General features: G+C 42.8%; 1 protein-coding gene across 1 annotated transcript in view; it reads left to right on the top strand.

The window, feature by feature from the left end:
• LOC106586279 (contactin-associated protein-like 5) overlaps nucleotides 1–22,205 on the top strand; it is a 130,450-nt gene that overhangs the window by 12,019 nt on the left and 96,226 nt on the right. Inside the window, exon 2 of the mRNA XM_014173405.2 lies at nucleotides 20,523–20,633. Within this exon, the coding sequence (XP_014028880.1) occupies nucleotides 20,523–20,633 (111 nt within the window). The remainder of the gene's footprint in view (nucleotides 1–20,522; nucleotides 20,634–22,205) is intronic.

Below are 22,205 nucleotides of genomic sequence, written 5' to 3'. Positions count from 1 at the left end.
GTACTATAAAGTAGGGTTGGGGGGTATCCAGATTTTCATACCATCATACCGTTTCTGTACCATACTGGGGTATACGGTATTACCGGAAGTGCACACAAGGGGCGCTATTTTTATTTGATTATTTATAATGATATTTAAAAAAATATATAATGTACCCAGAAAACTATTTAGGCAACAGGGATCTTGATCCAGGAGGGGATTGAATGTTGCTGTGGGGTTGCGTGCTATGCCACTGCTTTATAATTGCTAAATTTTTTTACAGTATTGAAAATCTTACTGTCGGTATTTCAAAATAACCCAGTATACAGTATATCGCTCAACCCTTCTGTAAAGTACACTTTTCACCGTATAAATTCACACAGTGCCCCTCCAATGTAACTTAAGCCCTCCATGCTCTCAACGTCAACAGTGAAGAGGCGACTCCGGGATGCTGGCCTTCTAGGCAGAGTTCCTCTGTCCAGTGTCTGTGATCTTTTGCCCATCTTAATCTTTTCTTTTTATTGGCCAGTCTGAGATATGGCTTTTTCTTTGCAACTCTGCCTAGAAAGCCAGCATCTCGGAGTCGCCTCTTCACTGTTGACGTTGAGACTGGTGTTTTGCAGGTACTATTTAATGAAGCTGCCAGTTGAGGACTTGTGAGGCGTCTGTTTCTCAAACTAGACACTCTAATGTACTTGCTCAGTTGTGTACCGGGGCCTCCCATTCCTCTTTCTAATCTGGTTAGAGACAGTTTGTGCTGTTCTGTGAAGGGAGTTGTACACAGCGTTGTACGAGATCTTCAGTTTCTTGGCAATTTCTCACATGGAATAGCCTTCATTTCTCAGAACAAGAATAGACTGACAAATTTCAGAAGAAAGTTCTTTGTTGCTGGCCATTTTGAGCCTGTAATCGAACCCACAAATGCTGATGAGTGGTTTCGTCGGATGTGGCAGGGCTTGCAAACTATTACAGACTACAAAGGGAAGCACAGCCGCGAGCTGCCCAGTGACACGAGCCTACCAGATGAGCTAAATCACTTCTATGCTTGCTTTGAGGCAAGCAACACTGAGGCATGCATGAGAGCATCAGCTGTTCCTGGACGACTGTGTGATCACGCTCTCCGTAGCCGACGTGAGTAAGACCTTTAAACAGGTCAACATACATTACATTACATTTAAGTCATTTAGCAGACGCTCTTATCCAGAGCGACTTACAAAATGGTGCATTCACCTTATGATATCCAGTGGAACAACCACTTTACAATAGTGCATCTAAATCTTTTAAGGGGGGGGGGGGGGTTAGAAGGATAACTTTATCCTATCCTAGGTATTCCTTAAAGAGGTGGGGTTTCAGGTGTCTCCGGAAGGTGGTGATTGACTCCGCTGTCCTGGCGTCGTGAGGGAGCTTGTTCCACCATTGGGGACAGAGAAGCGAACAGTTTTGACTGGGCTGAGCGGGAACTGTGCTTCCTCAGAGGTAGGGGGGCCAGCAGGCCAGTGGTGGATGAACGCAGTGCCCTTGTTTGGGTGTAGGGCCTGATCAGAGCCTGAAGGTATGGAGGTGCCGTTCCCTTCACAGCTCCGTAGGCAATCACCATGGTCTTGTAGCGGATGCGAGCTTCAACTGGAAGCCAGTGGAGAGAGCGGAGGAGCGGGGTGACGTGAGAGAACTTGGGAAGGTTGAACACCAGACGGGCTGCGGCGTTCTGGATGAGTTGTAGGGGTTTAATGGCACAGGCAGGGAGCCCAGCCAACAGCGAGTTGCAGTAATCCAGACGGGAGATGACAAGTGCCTGGATTAGGACCTGCGCCGCTTCCTGTGTGAGGCAGGGTCGTACTCTGCGAATGTTGTAGAGCATGAACCTACAGGATCGGGTCACCGCCTTGATGTTAGTGGAGAACAACTGGGTGTTGTCCAGGATCACGCCAAGGTTCTTAGCACTCTGGGAGGAGGACACAAGGGAGTTGTCAACCGTGATGGCGAGATCATGGAACGGGCAGTCCTTCCCCGGGAGGAAGAGCAGCTCCGTCTTGCCGAGGTTCAGCTTGAGCTGGTGATCCGTCATCCACACTGATATGTCTGACAGACATGCAGAGATGCGATTCGCCGCCTGGTTATCAGAAGGGGGAAAGGAGAAGATTAATTGTGTGTCGTCTGCATAGCAATGATAGGAGAGACCATGTGAGGATATGACAGAGCCAAGTGACTTGGTGTATAGCGAGAATAGGAGAGGGCCTAGAACAGAGCCCTGGGGGACACCAGTGGTGAGAGTGCATGGTGCGGAGACAGATTCTCGCCACGCCACCTGGTAGGAGCGACCTGTCAGGTAGGACGCAATCCAAGCGTGGGCCGCGCCGGAGATGCCCAACTCGGAGAGGGTGGAGAGGAGGATCTGATGGTTCACAGTATCAAAGGCAGCAGATAGGTCTAGAAGGATGAGAGCAGAGGAGAGAGAGTTAGCTTTAGCAGTGCGGAGATCCTCCGTGACACAGAGAAGAGCAGTCTCAGTTGAATGCCCAGTCTTGAAACCTGACTGATTAGGATCAAGAAGGTCATTCTGAGAGAGATAGCAGGAGAGCTGGCCAAGGACGGCACGTTCAAGAGTTTTGGAGAGAAAAGAAAGAAGGGATACTGGTCTGTAGTTGTTGACATCGGAGGGATCGAGTGTAGGTTTTTTCAGAAGGGGTGCAACTCTCGCTCTCTTGAAGACGGAAGGGACGTAGCCAGCGGTCAAGGATGAGTTGATGAGTGAGGTGAGGAAGGGGAGAAGGTCTCCGGAAATGGTCTGGAGAAGAGAGGAGGGGATAGGGTCAAGTGGGCAGGTTGTTGGGCGGCCGGCCGTCACAAGACGCGAGATTTCATCTGGAGAGAGAGGGGAGAAAGAGGTCAAAGCACAGGGTAGGGCAGTGTGAGCAGGACCAGCGGTGTCGTTTGACTTAGCAAACGAGGATCGGATATCGTCAACCTTCTTTTCAAAATGGTTGACGAAGTCATCCGCAGAGAGGGAGGAGGGGGGGGAGGGGGAGGAGGATTCAGGAGGGAGGAGAAGGTAGCAAAGAGCTTCCTAGGGTTAGAGGCAGATGCTTGGAATTTAGAGTGGTAGAAAGTGGCTTTAGCAGCAGAGACAGAAGAGGAGAATGTAGAGAGGAGTGAGTGAAAGGATGCCAGGTCCGCAGGGAGGCGAGTTTTCCTCCATTTCCGCTCGGCTGCCCGGAGCCTTGTTCTGTGAGCTCGTAGTGAGTCGTCGAGCCACGGAGCAGGAGGGGAGGACCGAGCCGGCCTGGAGGATAAGGGACAGAGAAAATCAAAGGATGCAGAAAGGGAGGAGAGGAGGGTTGAGGAGGCAGAATCAGGAAATAGGTTGGAGAAGGTTTGAGCAGAGGGAAGAGATGATAGGATGGAAGAGGAGAGAGTAGCGGGAGAGAGAGAGCGAAGGTTGGGACGGCGCAATACCATCCGAGTAGGGGCAGAGTGAGAAGTGTTGGATGAGAGCAAGAGGGAAAAGGATACAAGGTAGTGGTCGGAGATTTGGAGGGGATATACACAAGGCTGCGGGGCCAGACGGATTACCAGGATGTGTGCTCCGGGCATGTGCTGACCATCTGGCAGGTGTCTTCACTGACATTTTCAACATGTCCCTGATTGAGTCTGTAATACCAACATGTTTCAAGCAGACCACCATAGTCCCTGTGCCCAAGAACACAAAGGCAACCTGCCTAAATGACTACAGACCCGTAGCACTCACGTCCGTAGCCATGAAGTGCTTTGAAAGGCTGGTAATGGCTCACATCAGCACCATTATCCCAGAAACCCTAGACCCACTCCAATTTGCACACCGCCCAAACAGATCCACAGATGATGCAATCTCTATTGCACTCCACACTGCCCTTTCCCACCTGGACAAAAGGAACACCTATGTGAGAATGCTATTCATTGACTACAGCTCACTGTTCAACACCATAGTACCCTCAAAGCTCATCACTAAGCTAAGGAACCTGGGATTAAACACCTCCATCTGTAACTGGATCCTGGACTTCCTGATGGGCCACCCCTAGGTGGTGAGGGTAGGTAGCAACACATCTGCCACACTGATCCTCAACACTCGAGCTCCCCAGGGGTGCTAGAATGTTCCAAACACACCAAGACAGTCGCGAAGAGGGCACGACAAAGCCTATTCCCCCTCAGGAAACTAAAAAAATTTGGCATGGGTCCTGAGATCCTCAAAAGGTTCTACAGCTGCAACATCGAGAGCATCCTGACCGGTTGCATCACTGCCTGGTACAGCAATTGCTTGGCCTCCGACCGCAAGGCACTTCAGAGGGTAGTGCGTACGGCCCAGTACATTACTGGGGCAAAGCTGCCTGCCATCCAGGACCTCTACACCAGGCAGTGTCAGAGGAAGGCCCTAAAAATTGTCAAAGACCCCAGCAACCCCAGTTATAGACTGTTCTCTGTACTACCACATGGCAAGCGGTACCGGAGTGCCAAGTCTAGGAAAAAAACGCTTCTCAACAGTTTTTACCCCCAAGCCATAAGACTCCTGAACAGGTAACCAAATGGTTACCCGGATTATTTGCATTGTGTGCCCCCACCCCCAACCCCTCTTTTACGCTGCTGCTAATCTCTGTTTATCATATATGCATAGTCACTTTAACTATACATTCAGGTACATACTACCTCAATTGGCCCGACCAACCAGTGCTCCCGCACAGTGGCTAACCGGGCTATCTGCATTGTGTACCACCACCCGCCAACCCCTCTTTTTACGCTACTGCTACTCTCTGTTCATCATACATGCATAGTCACTTTAACCATACCTACATGTACATACTACCTCAATAAGCCTGACTAACCGGTGTCTGTATATTGCCTTGCTACTGTTATTTTCAAAATGTATTTTTACTGTGGTTTTATTTCTTTACCTACCTACACACGCAACCTTTTTTTTCGCACTATTGGTTAGAGCCTGTAAGTAAGCATTTCACTGTAAGGTCTACACCTGTTGTATTCGGCGCACGTGACAAATAAACTTTGATTTGATTTGATGCTCCAGATACTCAACTAGTCTAAAGAAGGCCAGTTTTATTGCTTTTTTAATCAGGACAGCAGTTTTCAGCTGTGCTAACATAATTGCAAAAGGGTTTTCTAATGATGAATTAGCCTTTTAAAATGATAAACTTGGATTAGCTAACACAATGTGACATTGGAACACAGGAGTGATGGTTGCTGATAATGGGCCTCTATGCCTATGTAGATATTACATAACAAATCTGCAGTTTCCAGCTACAGATAGTCATTTACAACATTAACAATGTCTACACTTGTCACGGCTGTTCGAAGTAGCGGACCAAGATGCAGCGTTTTCGTACTTCCACATATTTATTAAAAGTGAAACTGAATGCAATACACTAAAAACATGAAAATAGGACGACAACAATAAACCGTGAAGCAGCGAGGACAACACACTACTCTAAAGACAATAACCCACAAACCACAATGAGAAAACCCCCTAATTACATATGATCTCTAATCAGAGGCAAATGAGGATCAGCTGCCTCCAATTAGAGATCAACCCCAAACAATCCAACCTAGAAATAGAAAACTAGAATTTAAACATAGAACTAGAAAACATAGATCAGCCCAAAACCACCCCCTGTCACGCCCTGCCCTACGTGACAACACTGTATTTCTGATCAATTTGATGTTATTTTAATGGACATAAAATGTGCTTTTCTTTCAAAAACAAGGACATTTCTAAGTGACCCCAAACCTTTGAACGGTAGTGTACGTCACAGAAGTCTGAAATGTAACAAAACCGTTTGACATAGAAACACTGGATTTTCTGTGAGCTTTTACAGCTTCATATAGTATACATTCTATACATGATTTACAGTATACCTATTTAGATTTTGGGGTTGCCACACGATAGTAGCACCATGTATTCCAATATCTGTGATATTATTCCAGTGTATTTAAATGTGAGTGTGCTGGCAGACATTTTTACAGGAAACAGAGAGTCCTGTAGTGTCAGAATCACCATCTGGGGCTGCTGGGAGACATGATTCTCTTTGAATGGGAGTCCCTCTCCTTCAGTCTAGTATTCAGTGGGGGCTAATCAGCCAATAACCTCTGATTGCTGACTTCCAGTGAGGGCTAATGTGTGGGGTCAAACGGGACCAACTAGGATCCATATTTTTTCCCAACACTGGGGCTATTCAGTCGAGATGAGGCAGGATCTCCTGGAGTGTCAAATATGATTGGAATTATCACCCTGGAATCATTGGCTATGGTTGAGAAGGTTTGCTAAATTGAATGGTAAAAATATAACTTCTGTGATATTTTGTGATATTCGTTCTCCCATCCTGTCAACTCCTCGTGGATATCTGAGGCAGGTCTGAGTTTGGGTGAAATGATGTTAACATTTAGTATCAAAACCCAAGAAAACTTTGGCATATAGTCTGTGGAAGAAAGAAATAACAGTTTGAACATCTGACTAACTAGAGAAAGAACCTTAGCTATCTTGTGAAAATAGGGCAATTTGTTACCGTAAATTAGTCTGGTTTCATTGTAGGGCAATATTTGTTTGGTGTCTGAGAAGCTTGCTAATGAGCAAAGAGAGTTGAGAGATCTGTTGATAAGCACTGTCAAAAAGACCAATGGGCCCATGATATCAGGGGGAGATCAAAGCCGTCATCAGGACAGACAAAGAAGTTGGAGCCAAAGGCAAAAATTGGCACCACTGGTTAAAAAATAGGTCAATAACAATATTTATTTCAGCCTCTAAAAGTACATAGTACTTTTCTCCTGGTTGAATTTAGGCCTACTAGTATTAAACCCAGTTTAGTTGGCATATCATTGTTAGTCATCTGTATATATGAGACTGTGGCCCTTTTCTAATGTCCCAGTATGTACATTTTATACCACCTGGAATATCCCAATGGAACCAATATGCTGGGGCTGGAACATGATTTTGAGAGCTCTAGTGATAAAAACACAACTAGTTTCTCTCCATGTTACCAATCTTATGTAACGTGGTTATAAATACATATTGTTAGGGAGGGGATTGAGGATTCAACTGCAGAAGATACACTGTGTACAAAACATTAGGAACTCATTCCATGACATAGACTCACCAGGTGAATCCAGGTGAAAGTTATGATCCCTTATTGATGTCACTTCTTAAATTCACTTCAATCAGTTTAGATGAAGGGGAGGAGACAGGATGTTTAAGCCTTGAGACAATTGAGACGTGGATTGTGTATGTGTGAAAGGGAAAGGGGGATACCTAGTCAGTTACACAACTGAATGCATTCAACCGAAATGTGCCTTCTGCATTTAATCCAACCCCTATGAATCAGAGAGGTGCACGGGGCTGCCTTAATTGACGTCCATGTCATCGGCACCATTCAGAGGGTGAATGGGCAGACAAAAGATTTAAGTGCCTTTGAATGGGGTATGGTAGTATGTGCCAGGCAGACCGGTTTGAGTGTGTCAAGAACTGCAATGCTGCTGGGTTTTTCACGCTCAACAGTTTCCCGTGTATATCAAGAACGTTCTACCACCCAAAGGACATCCAGCCAATTTGACACAACTGTGGGAAGCATGGGCCAGCATCCCTGTGGAACGCTTTCAACACCTTGTAGAGTCCATGCCCCGACGAATTGAAGCAGTTCTGAGGGCAAAAAGGGGTACAACTCAATATAAGGAAGGTGTTTGTAATGTTATGCTTGTGTATCTCAATGATTCACGTACTGTAGGTGTTGCTGACTGTATATATATTTAGTATTCAGCTCACAAACTACCAGCAGCCTCTATGCCCTTCAGTCTGTGTTTGGTTCATTACTGGTGAGTTCATATGAAACCATGTCTTGTCCTCAGGAATATGTATACTATACTTCAGACAGTCCTCTCCACGCAAACAGACTGGATTTGGGATTATGTCTTCAGGGATTTGTTTGACTGCGTCAGACTTTGTCATGGATTCGGACAGAAGAAGCACTTGATTTGAGTATGTAACTACTGTAAGCTCACATCTCAGGTGGAGAAGTAGACTGCTTACATCTGAAGTTGGCAATTCCTAAATAATCCATCAAATTCCACTTCAGGTATCAACCCATTTCATCTGTTTGCTTTTAGTATTGTGTCAACTCAACAAATCCCTTTCTGACTAAAATCCAACAGGCGAATCCCTTCATTAGCCTTTATTCAGAGAAGGGGTGGTCATTTTAGATTTGAATTAATACCAGCCCTTTTGTTCAGGTCTAACAGGCAGACGAGAATAGCACATCCCAGTGCTGCCCAGTCCAGCGCTGCTGCCTAAAACCTTCTATTACAGTACAATGCTCCAGCCTTCCTTCATCAGCCTCAATGTGCTGACTGCAGGGAAATGTAATTATGCGACCACCGACTGTTTGAGCTGAGTCACTGCTGCAGTTGGGGCTCTCTTCTAGTCCTGCCTAACGATTTAAGCCACAGGGGCGGGATAGAGTGTTTAACCATGTGCTTGGACACATGTTGTGCTGTATTGATGACGGGGATTGTATTGTTAACACTGCACAAGCGACTTATTAAGTTACTATAATACCTGTGTAGTAAAAATGTAATTATACTAACATGTTATAGTCTTCCCTATGGCTCAGTTGGTAGAGCATGGTGTTTGCATCGCCAGCATGGTGTGTGCAACGCCAGGGTTGTGGGTTCGATTCCCACGGGGGGCCAGTACAAAAAAATAAAAAGTAAAAATAAATAAATGAAATGTATGCATTCACTACTGTAAGTCGCTCTGGATAAGAGCGTCTGCTAAATGACTAAAATGTAAAATGTTATAAACAGCTGTTTTTGTTGTGGAAGTGCAATAGAAACTGTACCTTATTTCAGTTGTTTAACCTCTATGGGCTAGGTGGGACGCTAGCGTGCCACCCGTGGTGCACTCCATCAACAGCAGGTGCATTTCAAGAGCGGCAAATTTGAATCCAAATAAATGTCAAAATTCAAATTTTTCAAAAATACAACTATTTTACACCATTTGAAAGATAAACATCTCCTTAATCTAACCACGTTTTACGATTTCAAAAAGGTTTTACGGCGAAAGCATAAATTTAGAGTATGTTAGGACAGTACATTTACAAGAGTTGTGTGTAATGTTTTGTCAAGTCAAAGACAGGGTCACCAAAACCATAAAACCAGCTAAAATGATGCACTAACCTTTTACAATCTCCATCAGATGACACTCCTAGGACATTATGTTAGACAATGCATGCATTTTTAGTTCTATCAAGTTCATATTTATATCCAAAAACAGCGTTTTACTATGGCATTGATGTTGAGGAAATCGTTTCCCTCCAATAACCGGCAGTCAAGTCAGCGTCACAAATTAAATAATTAAAATGAGAAAATATTGGTAAAATATTATATTGTCATTTAAAGAATTATAGATTTACATCTCTTGAACGCAATCAACTTGCCAGATTTAAAAATAACCTTACTGGGAAATCACACTTTGCAATAATCTGAGCACTGCGCCCAGAAAAATACGCGTTGCGATACAGACTAGACGTCATGTTGGGGAGATCTAAAATCGAAAATACTATGTAAATAATCCATTACCTTTGATTCTCTTCATCAGATGTCACTTCCAGGTATCACAGGTCCATAACGAATGTAGTTTTGTTCAAAAAAGCTCATCATTTATGTCCAAAAATCTCCGTCTTGTTAGCACATGATCTAAGCCAGCCGGACTTCTCGTCATGAACGAGGGGAAAAAATATATTTACGTTCGTTCAAACATGTCAAACATTGTATAGCATAAATCATTAGGGCCTTTTTTAACCAGAACATGAATAATATTCAAGGTGGACGAATGCATACTCTTTTATAACGTATTGGAACGAGGGTACCCAACATGAACTCGCGCGCCAGGTGTCTAATGGGACATCATCGTTCCATGGCTCTTGTTCGGTCAGATCTCCCTCCAGAAGACTCAAAACACTTTGTAAAGGCTGGTGACATCTAGTGGAAGCAATAGGAAGTGCCAAAATATTCCTCAGCCCCTGTGTTTTTCAATGGGATAGGTTTAAAGTCAATACAACACATCAGGTATCCACTTCCTGTCAGAAAATGTCTCAGGGTTTTGCCTGCCAAATGAGTTCTGTTATACTCACAGACACCATTCAAACAGTTTTAGAAACTTTAGAGTGTTTTCTATCCATGTATAATAAGTATATGCATATTCTAGTTACTGGGTAGGATTAGTAACCAGATTAAATCGGGTACATTTTTTTTTATCCAGACGTGCAAATGCTGCCCCCTAGCCCTAACAGGTTAATAATACATGTAGTGTTACCAAAGATGTAAATTAGGTAATCTGACTGAACATGCGTCCATACTGTAGATGAACTGTATGTGCCGTCCCAAATCAGGTTGTTTACTTGGAACTTGACCGGTGAGAAAAACAAGTACTTATCTATTTAAAGTAAAATATGATGTGCTCCTGATCCTAAATCACTAAACCTTGATCCTCTTACATGATGTTGATGTGAAGATGTAAACCCTGTAGAGCTATGGCATGCATCTCAGCTCAGAGAGCAGCAGAGGGAGATGGAGGGGCAGAGAGTGAGATAGGCAGGGAGAGAAAGCAAACAGCCAACATGCACGGTAGCCTGCAGCATACCACAGAATAAAGAGGAGAGCGTCAACATCAAAATCCCTTCAGACCACATTGGCACTTGCTGTAGTGATGTGCGTAATGTACATTGGCAGATATCTCACTGCCCGACTGTCTCTGGGTCTTAAAAAATGGCTTGATCCACTCAGCATCAGAGGCATCTGCTGGCGAGTGATCTGAGTGCCGCCAAATCAGGTCAGATGAGATCCAGTGGGCCAAAGTATGCAAACAGACTTAATGCTGTCTGTTTTTTAACATGACATTGTTGTCTACTAGATGAGTGGTCATTAGCCAATGCAGATGTTTCCAGGAGGAGAGCTCCAACATGGAGACAGCATCCAAAACAAGAGAGAAATCGATGAATGAGTCACTGATGGAGAGAGTACAGTGATCATTGTAATCAAGCTGTTGCCAGTTATTTTTATGTCCTGGGATCCTCTTTAGCAGCCACACAGTGATGCTCCAGAAGCCACACTGCTCATTGGAAACAACAAAGGAGAGTTGTGGTGCAGTAGCTAGCTAAGTGAAAGAGCACCACACCATTCACTGCTCTTATTGGGGCCCGGCAGGCAGGGCTGGATCAGTGGAAGATGAGGCCGACACGTTCAGATCACTGGACTCTTAATGTCCTTCTGCCTGGTGGAAGTGATCTAATCTCACACTGATGGATTAGGGGAACACGACAAGTGTTCGTGCAGGATGCCACCGGTTCCGTCTATAACTCAACTCAATTTGGATTTATGATTCAGTTAACGTGCACGCCACAATCTGACTGAATGATACAATGAATGTCATGTTATCAGGTTTATCTTTGGCCGATATTGTCGTTATCTAATCGCCATGGTAATTGGAGTTTTATTTCAGTTTTAATGAGCACTTTTAATCAGGCCCTGCTTCAGGTGTTAATCTCTAGATGATTTTCAGGCCTCAGAAAGCAGGTAATAGGCTAATCAAAGCCGGTCGGTGATTTGTAGAACCAGCGGAGAAAATCAATCTCAGGATTTAATGGGTGTAGAAAATAGTTTGATTTCATATAACCACTCATTGATTTTAAAGGTTAGATGTTGTTACCCATGAATCCACAAACTACTGTAACGTTACCTGGTTGCCTTGTATTTGCTTATAGTAGCCCACCGTGTACTAGAAAATGTGTATTGAGTCGCATATTTCTGTTGTTTTAAATACATGCTGGAGATATTCAGCTACTCCTGAAGGACAGTGGAAGTTCAGCAAAAGATTATTCATTTATTATTTAAAAATCTCTTTGTATCTCCAAGTCATGCACCTTGGTTGGACTGTGTGGTAGCAGCGGCATTCATTTTCCTTTGTCTTAAATCTGTGCAGACAGGAAGATATAACAATGCTTTTTGGCAATGATATCAAAGCCACCTAAGGGTCAAGGAGATGTTATTAATCAGAAAAGTAATTGTTGCAAATGTAACCATCTTTGGGTGTTTTGTGGAGCTTTGCTATAGAAACTACTGTGTGAAAGGAAACATTTGACTATATTAAAATGAAAATGGGTTTCATGACCTGCATCAGCAGTGGGCTGGGTTGACTAAGAATTCCCTTGAGTAAATATTGATATTCTATTCCTTTCATCATTTAATTTTTTTCCCTCTCAAGGCCATTGACTCCTGTGAGGCTCGTCGATGCGGAGGTAGCTGCCGCTGTGAGCTGCTGAGAGCTTAGTGGAAATGTGTTTGCAATTACATGCAAATTCCCCAGAAAGGTCAAGAAACTTCAAACCTTGCAGTAGTTAACGTCACTAGCTATATCTGCCTTTCATCTATGATACAATAGTAATATGCTAAGACAGAGAACTGAAAGTAAAACAAGGTATAGAGTAGTACACAACTCAGAAGAAAGATTCAAAAGAACACTGTATATTCTGATGCAGTTTAGTTGTTTCTTCTGAAAAAGCAATGGATCACTGAATCCCTGTTTGTTTTCTCCCTCCCCACAACCTTTGTTCAAAAGGGTCTGAGACCTTGAGAGAGAACTGCCTGGCTGCCAGTACCAGAATAGGCCTCACTTTAAAGATAGCTGATGATCCACAGTGTGTCAGAGCCTGCAAAGCCATGCTGTGCAGCTTGCCCCAAGTCTTTAGAGTCCACAGGCAGTCTCACATACTGCCATGGATGGTGTTTTATAACTAACGGTTATATTCCAAGTTGTGGAATGTTTTTGATAACTACAATATTCACATGCCAATCCAATCCTCAAATATCCTATACATGACCTGTCAAGGTGTAGAGGAGAGGTGCACAACAGATATTTGGGACATTTATGCTTAGATTGTTGACAACATGTGAGCTATATTTCGACTACAATGTTTATTGAAAATGTGACTGCATTTGCACAATGAGCACTTGTTGTCTCTCAGACACAACACAGTTGTTGCTTAGCTAGATAGCGCATTTTTGGCATATCTGGGACATTGACATGAAATCACTCAAAACACCTCAAAACAAGACATGGTATCAAGTACAAGATGAAACGAGACACTTACGATTCCCCACATGGCAGTTTCTTGTCATTCTTGCTAGCAATCACAACAACACGGTGACCTCTGCTCCATGGAAGCGCCTACATCACTTTTGTGACGTTGTCAGCTAACCCATCTACAGGATGTGTGTTTATGCTCCCCTGAAGTACTGTACAATATTACATTGGATAGACATGGCTGCAGTTACATTTGTGGACTGCACAGCATTGAAGGTCACGGGTGAGAATATGGTTGTATATCTTCTTTCCCTTTAGACCTATCCTCTTCTGCAACCCAAGCATTTCTCATGGATCCCACGCAAGTGACGATAGACTAGTGTTGTCACGATTCCCGAATTTTGACTTGATACCACTACCAGGTTTAGTATCACGATACACGATACCATCACAATACTCGATTCCAAAACGATACCACAACAACAAAAAAGTGAGGCGTTTAAGCCAAAGTTACAGAATGGCACTTGCTCCAGACATAAACTCAGCTACTGCTCTGTTCAAACGCTGGGCATCTTTTTTTTTTGTATGCATGAATAAATCAATAAGACAATCATACAATCAATTTGACTTTGTTTTTAACAATCTAACTACAAATGTGACTACAACGTAATGGTAAACATGTATCTGAAAGGTAAATCTCTTGTTAATCTGGGTAAATCAAGATGTAGACTAGGTCTATTCACAATACAGGTGGATGCATATTATTCAATAGTGTGTGCATGCATTGTGTTATTGAGCTGGTTTTAGCTGATTTCATGGGGCTACAGATGACAAACAATCCCTTCCATTTAGGACTTGTTTTATTGGCAACTGCTAGCAAAACATACAGTTGAAGTCGGATGTTTACATACACTTAGGTTGGAGTCATTAAAACTAGTTTTTCAACTACTCCACAAATTTCTTGTTAACAAACCATAGTTTTGGCAAGTCAGTTAGGACATCTACTTTGTGCAAGACACAAGTCATTTTTCCAACAATTGTTTACAGACAGATTATTTCACTTATAAGTCACTGTATCACAATTCCAGTGGGTCAGAAGTTTACATACACTAAGTTGACTGTGCCTTTAAACAGCTTGGAAGATTCCAGAAAAGATGTCATGGCTTTAGAAGCTTCTGTTAGGCTAATTGACATCATTTGAGTCAATTGGAGGTGAACCTGTGGATGTATTTCAAGGCCTACCTTCAAACTCAGTGCCTCTTTGCTTGACATCATGGGAAAATCAAAAGAAACCAGCCAAGACCTCAGAAAAAAATTGTAGACCTCCATAAGTCTGGTTCATCCTTGGGAGCAATTTCCAATCGCCTGAAGGTACCACGTTCATTTGTACAAACAAAAGTATGCAAGTATAAACATCATGGGACCACGCAGCTGTCATTCCGCTCAGGAAGTAGACGCGTTCTGTGTCCTAGAGATGAATGTACTTTGGTGTGAAGTGCAAATCAATCCCAGAACAACAGCAAAGGACCTTGTGAAGTTGCTGGAGGAAACAGGTACAAAAGTATCTATATCCACAGTAAAACGAGTCCTATATCGACATAACCTGAAAGGCCGCTCAGCAAGGGAGAAGCCACTGCTCCAAAACCGCCATAAAAAAGCCTGACTTACAGTTTGCAACTGCACATGGTGACAAAGATCGTACTTTTTGGATAAATGTCCTCTGGTTTGGTGAAACAAAAATAGAACTGTTTGGCCATAATGACCATCATTATGTTTGTAGGAAAAAGGGGGATGCTTGCAAGCCGAAGAACACCATCCCAAACGTGAAGCACGGGGGTGGCAGCATCATGTTGTGGGGGTGCTTTGCTGCAGGAGGGACTGGTGCACTTCACAAAATAGATGGCATCATGAGGCAGGAAAATTATGTGGATATATTGAAGCAACATCTCAAGACATCAGTCAGGAAGTTAAAGCTTGGTCGCAAATGGGTCTTCCAAATGGACAATGAACCCAAGCATACTTTCAAAGTTATGGCAAAATGGCTTAAGGACAACAAAGTCAAGGTATCAGAGTGGCCATCACAAAGCCCTGACCTCAATCCCATAGAAAATATGTGGGCAGAACTGAAAAAGCGTGTGCGAGCAAGGAGGCCTACAAACCTGACTCAGTTACACCAGCTCTGTCAGGAGGAATGGGCCAAAATTCACCCAACTTATTATGGGAAGCTTGTGGAAGGCTTCCCGAAACATTTGACCCAAGTTAAACAATTTAAAGGCAATGCTACCAAATACTAATTGAGTGTATGAAAACTTTTGACCCACTGGGAATGTGATGAAATAATTTAAAGCTGAAATAAATAATTCTCTCTAATATTATTCTGACATTTCACATTCTTAAAATAAAGTGGTGATCCTAACTGACCTTAGAAAGGGAATTTTTACTCGGATTAAATGTCAGGAATTGTGAAAAACTGAGTTTAAATGTATTTGACTAAGGTGTATGTAAACTTCTGACTTCAACTGTATTATTTTATTGTACTAATCAACAACATTACATAGAAGAAGCAGTCTTTTATTTTATAAAAGTGTGCGTTGTCTCTTTAAGAAAGTAACGTCATTCAGGAGACAAAGAAGTAAATTAGTTGTTGGTGGCATGGGAGACAAAGTGAATTAATAAAGTTTTTGGTGACAATTAGCTTTGAAATCAGCATATTTTGCGTTATGGTTAGCATATTATTACAAACATGTACTAGGGTATTGAATTGATGTTGCTTCAGGTGTAACCTAGCAAGGAAATGTAGCCTACAAGTATAGCTGGAAGCTACCAGTATTGTCTGTTTATTACTGTTTTGTGAACAGTAATGAACAGTTTCAACATTTCTGCATGCCATGTTGCAGTATTCAAGTGTGTTAACCTTTGTGCATCATGAGTGGGGATCAAACAATGCAGCCCCGACAGCTCTAGTAATTAATGAGTAAGTGGAGCATGCACCTTGGTCTTCACACTGTAAAGGGGCTGCACTGATAGACAGACTTGATCCTCTCAATCACGTGAGACACATTTGACAGAAGTACCGAACATAACAAAAAGTTTAGTGCCAAATGTTTTTTTGTATAGAAAAAGTATCGAAGTTTTGGCATACCGTGCAACAACACGATGGACGAGCAACTATTGCCCGGGACCCAACAGTGTAATATACCAGTTTCGAGAGTTGTTTCGATTGTTCATTTAAATGGAATAGACATCCAAATCATTTGCATGTTAGGTACAATATTGTGTGAATTGATTTTGTTTAAAACTTGTTTTTGACAATGTATGGGAGGTAATGCATAAATGAAAAAGCTGATCAATGTAATGCAGTTTGGCATATGCCAAACACAAAGCAGGTGGTCCTGTTTTAATTACTTTGCATGACCAAACCTGACATCTCGGAAGTGGAAACAATTACTCACTTTTATTATCACAGTGCACGAGAGAGAGCGTGAGAGAGAGAGAGAAAGTGCTTATATAAACAAGGTATGACAACAGTGCAATATGCAGATCGATAAGAGGAGTCTATTGAATTGCACTCAAGGCCCTCCTTACTTTCAAAGACTGTGTAGTCCAATACTGTTGACGCCAACCTTAAGACTTATTGCAGATGTGACCGCCACCAAGGACGGTGCACTCTTAGAAAAAAAGGCACTATCTAGAACCTAAAAGGGTTCATCGGCTATCCCAATAGGAGAACCATTTGAAGAACCCTTTTTTGTTCCAGGTAGAACCCTTTTGGGTTCCATGTAGAACCCTTTCCACAGAGGGTACTACATAGAACCCAAAAGGGTTTGACCTGGAACCAAAAGGGGGTTCTCCCCGATGGCAGGGTTCCCCAACTGGCGGCCCGTGTGCCGAATTTGGCCCGCGGGTGGTTTTCAGAGTTTTCTGAGCAAAAATTATAATAAAATAAATATATTTTTGTTGTTGTTGAATTTTCATTGTTGGAAATAAAAGACTGTAAAAAGACCAGGAAATCAGCTCGAAGTGATTTTCATTTTGGAAATCTGTTCCCAAATATTCCCACGCATAATAGAGAGACATATGTGATTGTATACAACTAATAATAATTGATTGGATTCATAAAAAAAAAATTCTACCAACTGGCGTGCTCAAAGTGTTTTACATAGTAGGAGGAAACTCACCTCATCCACCATCAATGTGTAGCACCCACCTCAGTGATGCACAGCAACCATTTTTGTGCAAGAACTCTCACCACTCATCAGGTGGAGAGGTGAGGAGTGATATATGCCAATTAGGAATGAGGAGGATGATTAGGTGGCCATGATGGAATGTGGCCAGGTTAGGAATTTAGCCATGACACCGGGGTGAACATCCCTACTCTTACAATAAGTGGGATTTTGAATGACCACAGAGAGTTAGGACACCCGATTAACGTCCCATCCGAAAGACGGCACCCTACGCTTAACAATGCTCCCAAATATAATCAAGTTTTGAAATTATTATGTTTTAGTCAAATATTATAATTGTTTAGGCTTCTTGTGGTCAATTTGCAGTCTACAAATATATCGTTTTATTATGTTCCGGCCCCTTAACCATACGCTCAAGTAAAGATTCCTATGGGGACAGCCGAAGAAACCTTTTGGAACCCTTTTTTATAAGAGTGTGTGTGAGGACATGGTAGGCAAACTGCTTGAGGTCTTTCAACAAAGAGAACTGGAAAGAGAGAAAGACAGAGAAGGCGACGGACACCTACCTCATTCTCACCTCATCTTTTATTTTTTTTTGTATTTTTTGCACAGAAAGTAACACCACAAAATATGTGTGGTCGGTGTGAAGTTCTGAATGTTTTTCTCTCCAAATCGTGGAGGGTGAGGCTTGGGGCTATATCCCAGTGATACTACTGTACACCCTGTATGTCTCTGAGCAAATTGGAGCCTTCTTACACTCCATTTCTTTAGGTACTTAGAGCCCTCATTGAGAGATTACCATTGGGTATCATATAATTCTCTGGCCACTACAGCCTCACAGCTTAGAACTCCACAACCACATCTTCCAGCATTTCTTCTTCTTGTTTTATAACTGAATGTAAAGCCTACTTTGGGGCTTAAAACCCTATCAGTCTCTGAAGTATCTTAGCTCTGATGTTTAGTGGAAATGCAGCACACTGAGAGATAACAAGAGGGCCTCCACACACTCCTGGGCCCCTCTCCACCCTGTACCCTTTCTCCATGCTTTCATCACGTGTTTCTTCCTTCTGTCACCCTCGCCTCTCTTTCTCTCTCATGATGATGTTGGAAATCAATTTATAAAACCTGGAGCCATCATTTTTGATGTGGGGCTCATTGAGCAGACCTGTGAAAAGGTTAATTAGCTGAATAATCAGCTTAGCTACTGCTTGGCAACTTAAACTGTTGGCCTCTATGGAGTGTATCAGACATGGTTAGGGGCTCTTCCTCTGTGTTTAACCATACTGCTAGTACAGCTATAGGCGATCCCATGAATGGTCACCTGGGAAGAACATTGGGTTTTGCTCAGAGTACTCTCTGTCCCATGCTATTACATGTCAAATAAATCAGTAATCATGCATATGGGGGTGAGGCCAGGGTGAGCCCCCCAAAAATGCCTGTCACTGCTTTGGTTGATGTTGGAGCCTGCTCAGCTCACCTGCAGATGCCTCATGGCATGGGATATGGTAGAGAGGGCTTGGCTGACAGCGGGGGAGGGAGGGAGGGAGGGAGGGGAGGAGGGAAGGAGGGAGGGAGGGGAGGAGGTAGAGGGAGGGGAGGAGGGGGTCAGTGACAGGTCCCAGACTGCAGTCTGAGGGCAAAGCCTCATCCAGATGACGAGGGAAAAAGCTGTCCCCAGCAATCACAGAGGAGAGGAGATGAGAGGAAATATGCTCTAATGAGAAAAAGAGATAGACAGTAGAGCTGGGGGCAGGCAAGTGTGCAGAGAGGAGAGAAGAGGAGTAAGAAAGGGAAAAAAACTAGGAAATAGAAGAGGGAGTGGGAACAAGAAAAGAGAGCGAGAGAATACAGTACTATGAAAAGGAGATGATGTATTATAGATATACTGCATACCACGCTTCTCTGTGGAGCTAAATCGCATGCTGGCATTCACTCGTCTGTAAACAAACCGCTCTCGACGTACCATGGTGAAGGCCAATAAGGTGCAATAGAAAGCAGCAGGTCAATGAGGTACTACTGAATCAGTGATGTAATGAAACCTCGGAATACTAATTGGCCTCAAGGAAAGAGAGAAAGTCTGAGAGATAGAGATAAGAATGGAGGGAAAAGAAGAATGTGAGAAGAGAGAACGGAGTGATATTTGCTCGGTATGCGAGATAAAAGCCATGCAGCGACACAATCAAATTCAGCGCAGATGCATCAATAGAAGCCACAATTGAAAACAGGAACAATAATGGATTGTCTCTTGGGTTTTCTTGACATTATTCTAAACAGATAAATTAATGTGTCAATTGCTGGAGGAAGGGCAAGCAGCAAGCAGACAAAAGAAGAAAAAGCGCTTGTGGTCTTTTATGTGAACAAGGAGGCGATTGCTTGTTGATTTCCTCTGAACTGAAAATGACTCTGTCCCAACAATGAGAGATTAAAGAGACTTGTATCCCCTTTGAACCAGGACAGATCACGTCAAACACTTTCTAGGCGGTATGTTGTCGGTCATTTGAAGGGGCTCTGTTACTTTCTGCATAACCAATCCTCAAAGCATCCAAATCCTCTAAAGACAAACCTAAACAAAATGGTGCACAGTCCTAGGTGAAGGGAGCTAGCTTCAACATGTTGGAAACCATGTATTATCCAATATGAATCAATGATATATGACACATATGACTGACTGATCATTTCTAATGAGAATACTGTTATTTCCCATCATTCTTGTCTCAAGGATTATAGCAACAATGGGTTGTCTAGCAACAATGGGTAAATGAACTTTCACTGTAGTGCTCCATCACATGGCAAATATTTGACTGATTATGACACATGTAATTAGTTACATCTCCCAGTCAACATAGAACAGCAGAGCTTGGTTAAACGAAGAGAAAAGGTTACAAGAACTCATATTTCATCAGCCTGTGCATGACTTTGAAATGAAGCATTAGGCATAACCCTTCTCAGAACCGTTTGTCTTTCCCATCTTTTGTGTCTAACGCAATCAGAATTTAATGAGTTGGTTGTCACATTTGTCTGCATATACAATACACTGTCATTTGTCATACATTGGGGGCAGTGAACCTCACTTGTATGTTATCAATCATTCACTGGAGACAGTATAAGACATGCTCAAGGCGATCACAGGAAACAGGATCATTCAATGTTACAAAATGTATGTTGAAAGCATATTTGCTAAAGTTTTCAGAAGTGTTCAAGGCTACTGTATTATCACGCTAACCTGATTGCTCTGGTTTTGATCTCTTTAGATAACTGTGATGGCCCTTTGGTATCAAATCTGCCCCAGGCCTCATTTCAGAGTTCCTCACAGTCCTCCATCAGTAACGTTCCACACTTCTCCAAGCTCAACAGAAGAGATGGTGAGTAAAGATTAAGGCCATGCTCAACGCTGTGTATAAGTACATATCCATCAGTAATAGCCTCTTGACACAGAGTCAACTTCCCATGAACATCCTGTGCAGAACATGTTGCTTTAACATTTCATTTACACATGTAGCGTAATAAACACAAATGACCTGTGTATAGCAGTAATTGATTTGTTTGATGGATTGTAAACAACAATTGCTTGTCATTTAATTCTATGGTTGTGAGCAGTTAATTGCCAGCTGTTTCCTTTAGAGTCCGCCATCTGCATTTGATCACTAAACATCAATGGCTTTCACTCACGTAAATGAGAACTTGTCAAAGTATTGATGAACTCCAAAGGCCAACCTAATTGTCCCAGACACACCATACTCCTCAGTCTGGCAAGTAGTCAATGTGGTAACAACAGAGTTGTTGAGGTTGCCTGACTTTAAAAAATGCTGTTTGGCCTTTAACATACGGTACTTATACATATATAACAACCAGAGGCCTTCCAGGGAAACATACTGTATATACACATATATTTTTCACACCCTGTCCATCAAACACTGACTGTACCCCAGGTTATTTTTAGCCACAGCCAACCTCCCTTTGTGAGTCTGTAAGAACCTGAATGATCCTTCTCTCCTGGGGGGGCTCCGTAAACGATGCTTCCTCTGTGACTGAGACTCTGGTTTAATATTCAGAACTCATCTGCTCCCATGGTGTTGAGTCCCAGCCCACAGCAGCTGAGTAATGAACATCTCTGCCTGAGCTGACCTGTTTCTGCTGCTTGATAGCTGAGTAGCTGAGGGGCTTAAACACATCTTTAAGGAACATAACATACATTACAATTAGGACTACTCAAACGATTAACATAATGAATCAAGTTAATGGCATTAGTCCATTTTTTGTTGTTGAATTTGCTCAAATTTGTCCCTAACGAAAAAAAGCAGTTCATTGAGTAACACGTATACTTTGCTTTGATTGTCAGATTTTTTAGGCAACATCAGAATGTTTTAATAGCATTTTCACTATAAACAACACAAAAGTCACTGCAACATACAGCTATTAATGCTCCCAATGTTTAAGTAGTTTAACACTTGCACACAGCACACACACACACACACACACACACACACACACACACACACACACACACACACACGCACACACACACACACACACACACACACACACACACACACACACACACACACACACACACACACACAATGACAAAGTATACTACTCACCTCACACATTGACAAGCTTCTCACAATGTACAGTCGTGGCCAAAAGTTTTGAGAATGACACAAATATTAATTTTCACAAAGTCTGTTGCCTCAGTTTGTATGATGGCAATTTGCATATACTCCAGAATGTTATAAAGAGTGATCAGATGAATTGCAATTAATTGCAAAGTCCCTCTTTGCCTTGCAAATGAACTGAATCCCCCAAAAACATTTCCACTGCATTTCAGCCCTGCCACAACAGGACCAGCTGACATCATGTCAGTGATTCTCTCGTGTTGACAAGGACAAGGCTGGAGATCACTCTGTCATGCTGATTGAGTTCGAATAACAGAC

This window comes from Salmo salar, chromosome 25, assembly GCF_965601325.2.
Source record: "Salmo salar chromosome 25, fSalSal1, whole genome shotgun sequence".
NCBI lineage: Eukaryota > Metazoa > Chordata > Actinopteri > Salmoniformes > Salmonidae > Salmo > Salmo salar.
The sequence above is the reverse complement of the archived record's forward strand: the minus strand, read 5'-3'. Positions and strand labels throughout refer to the sequence as shown.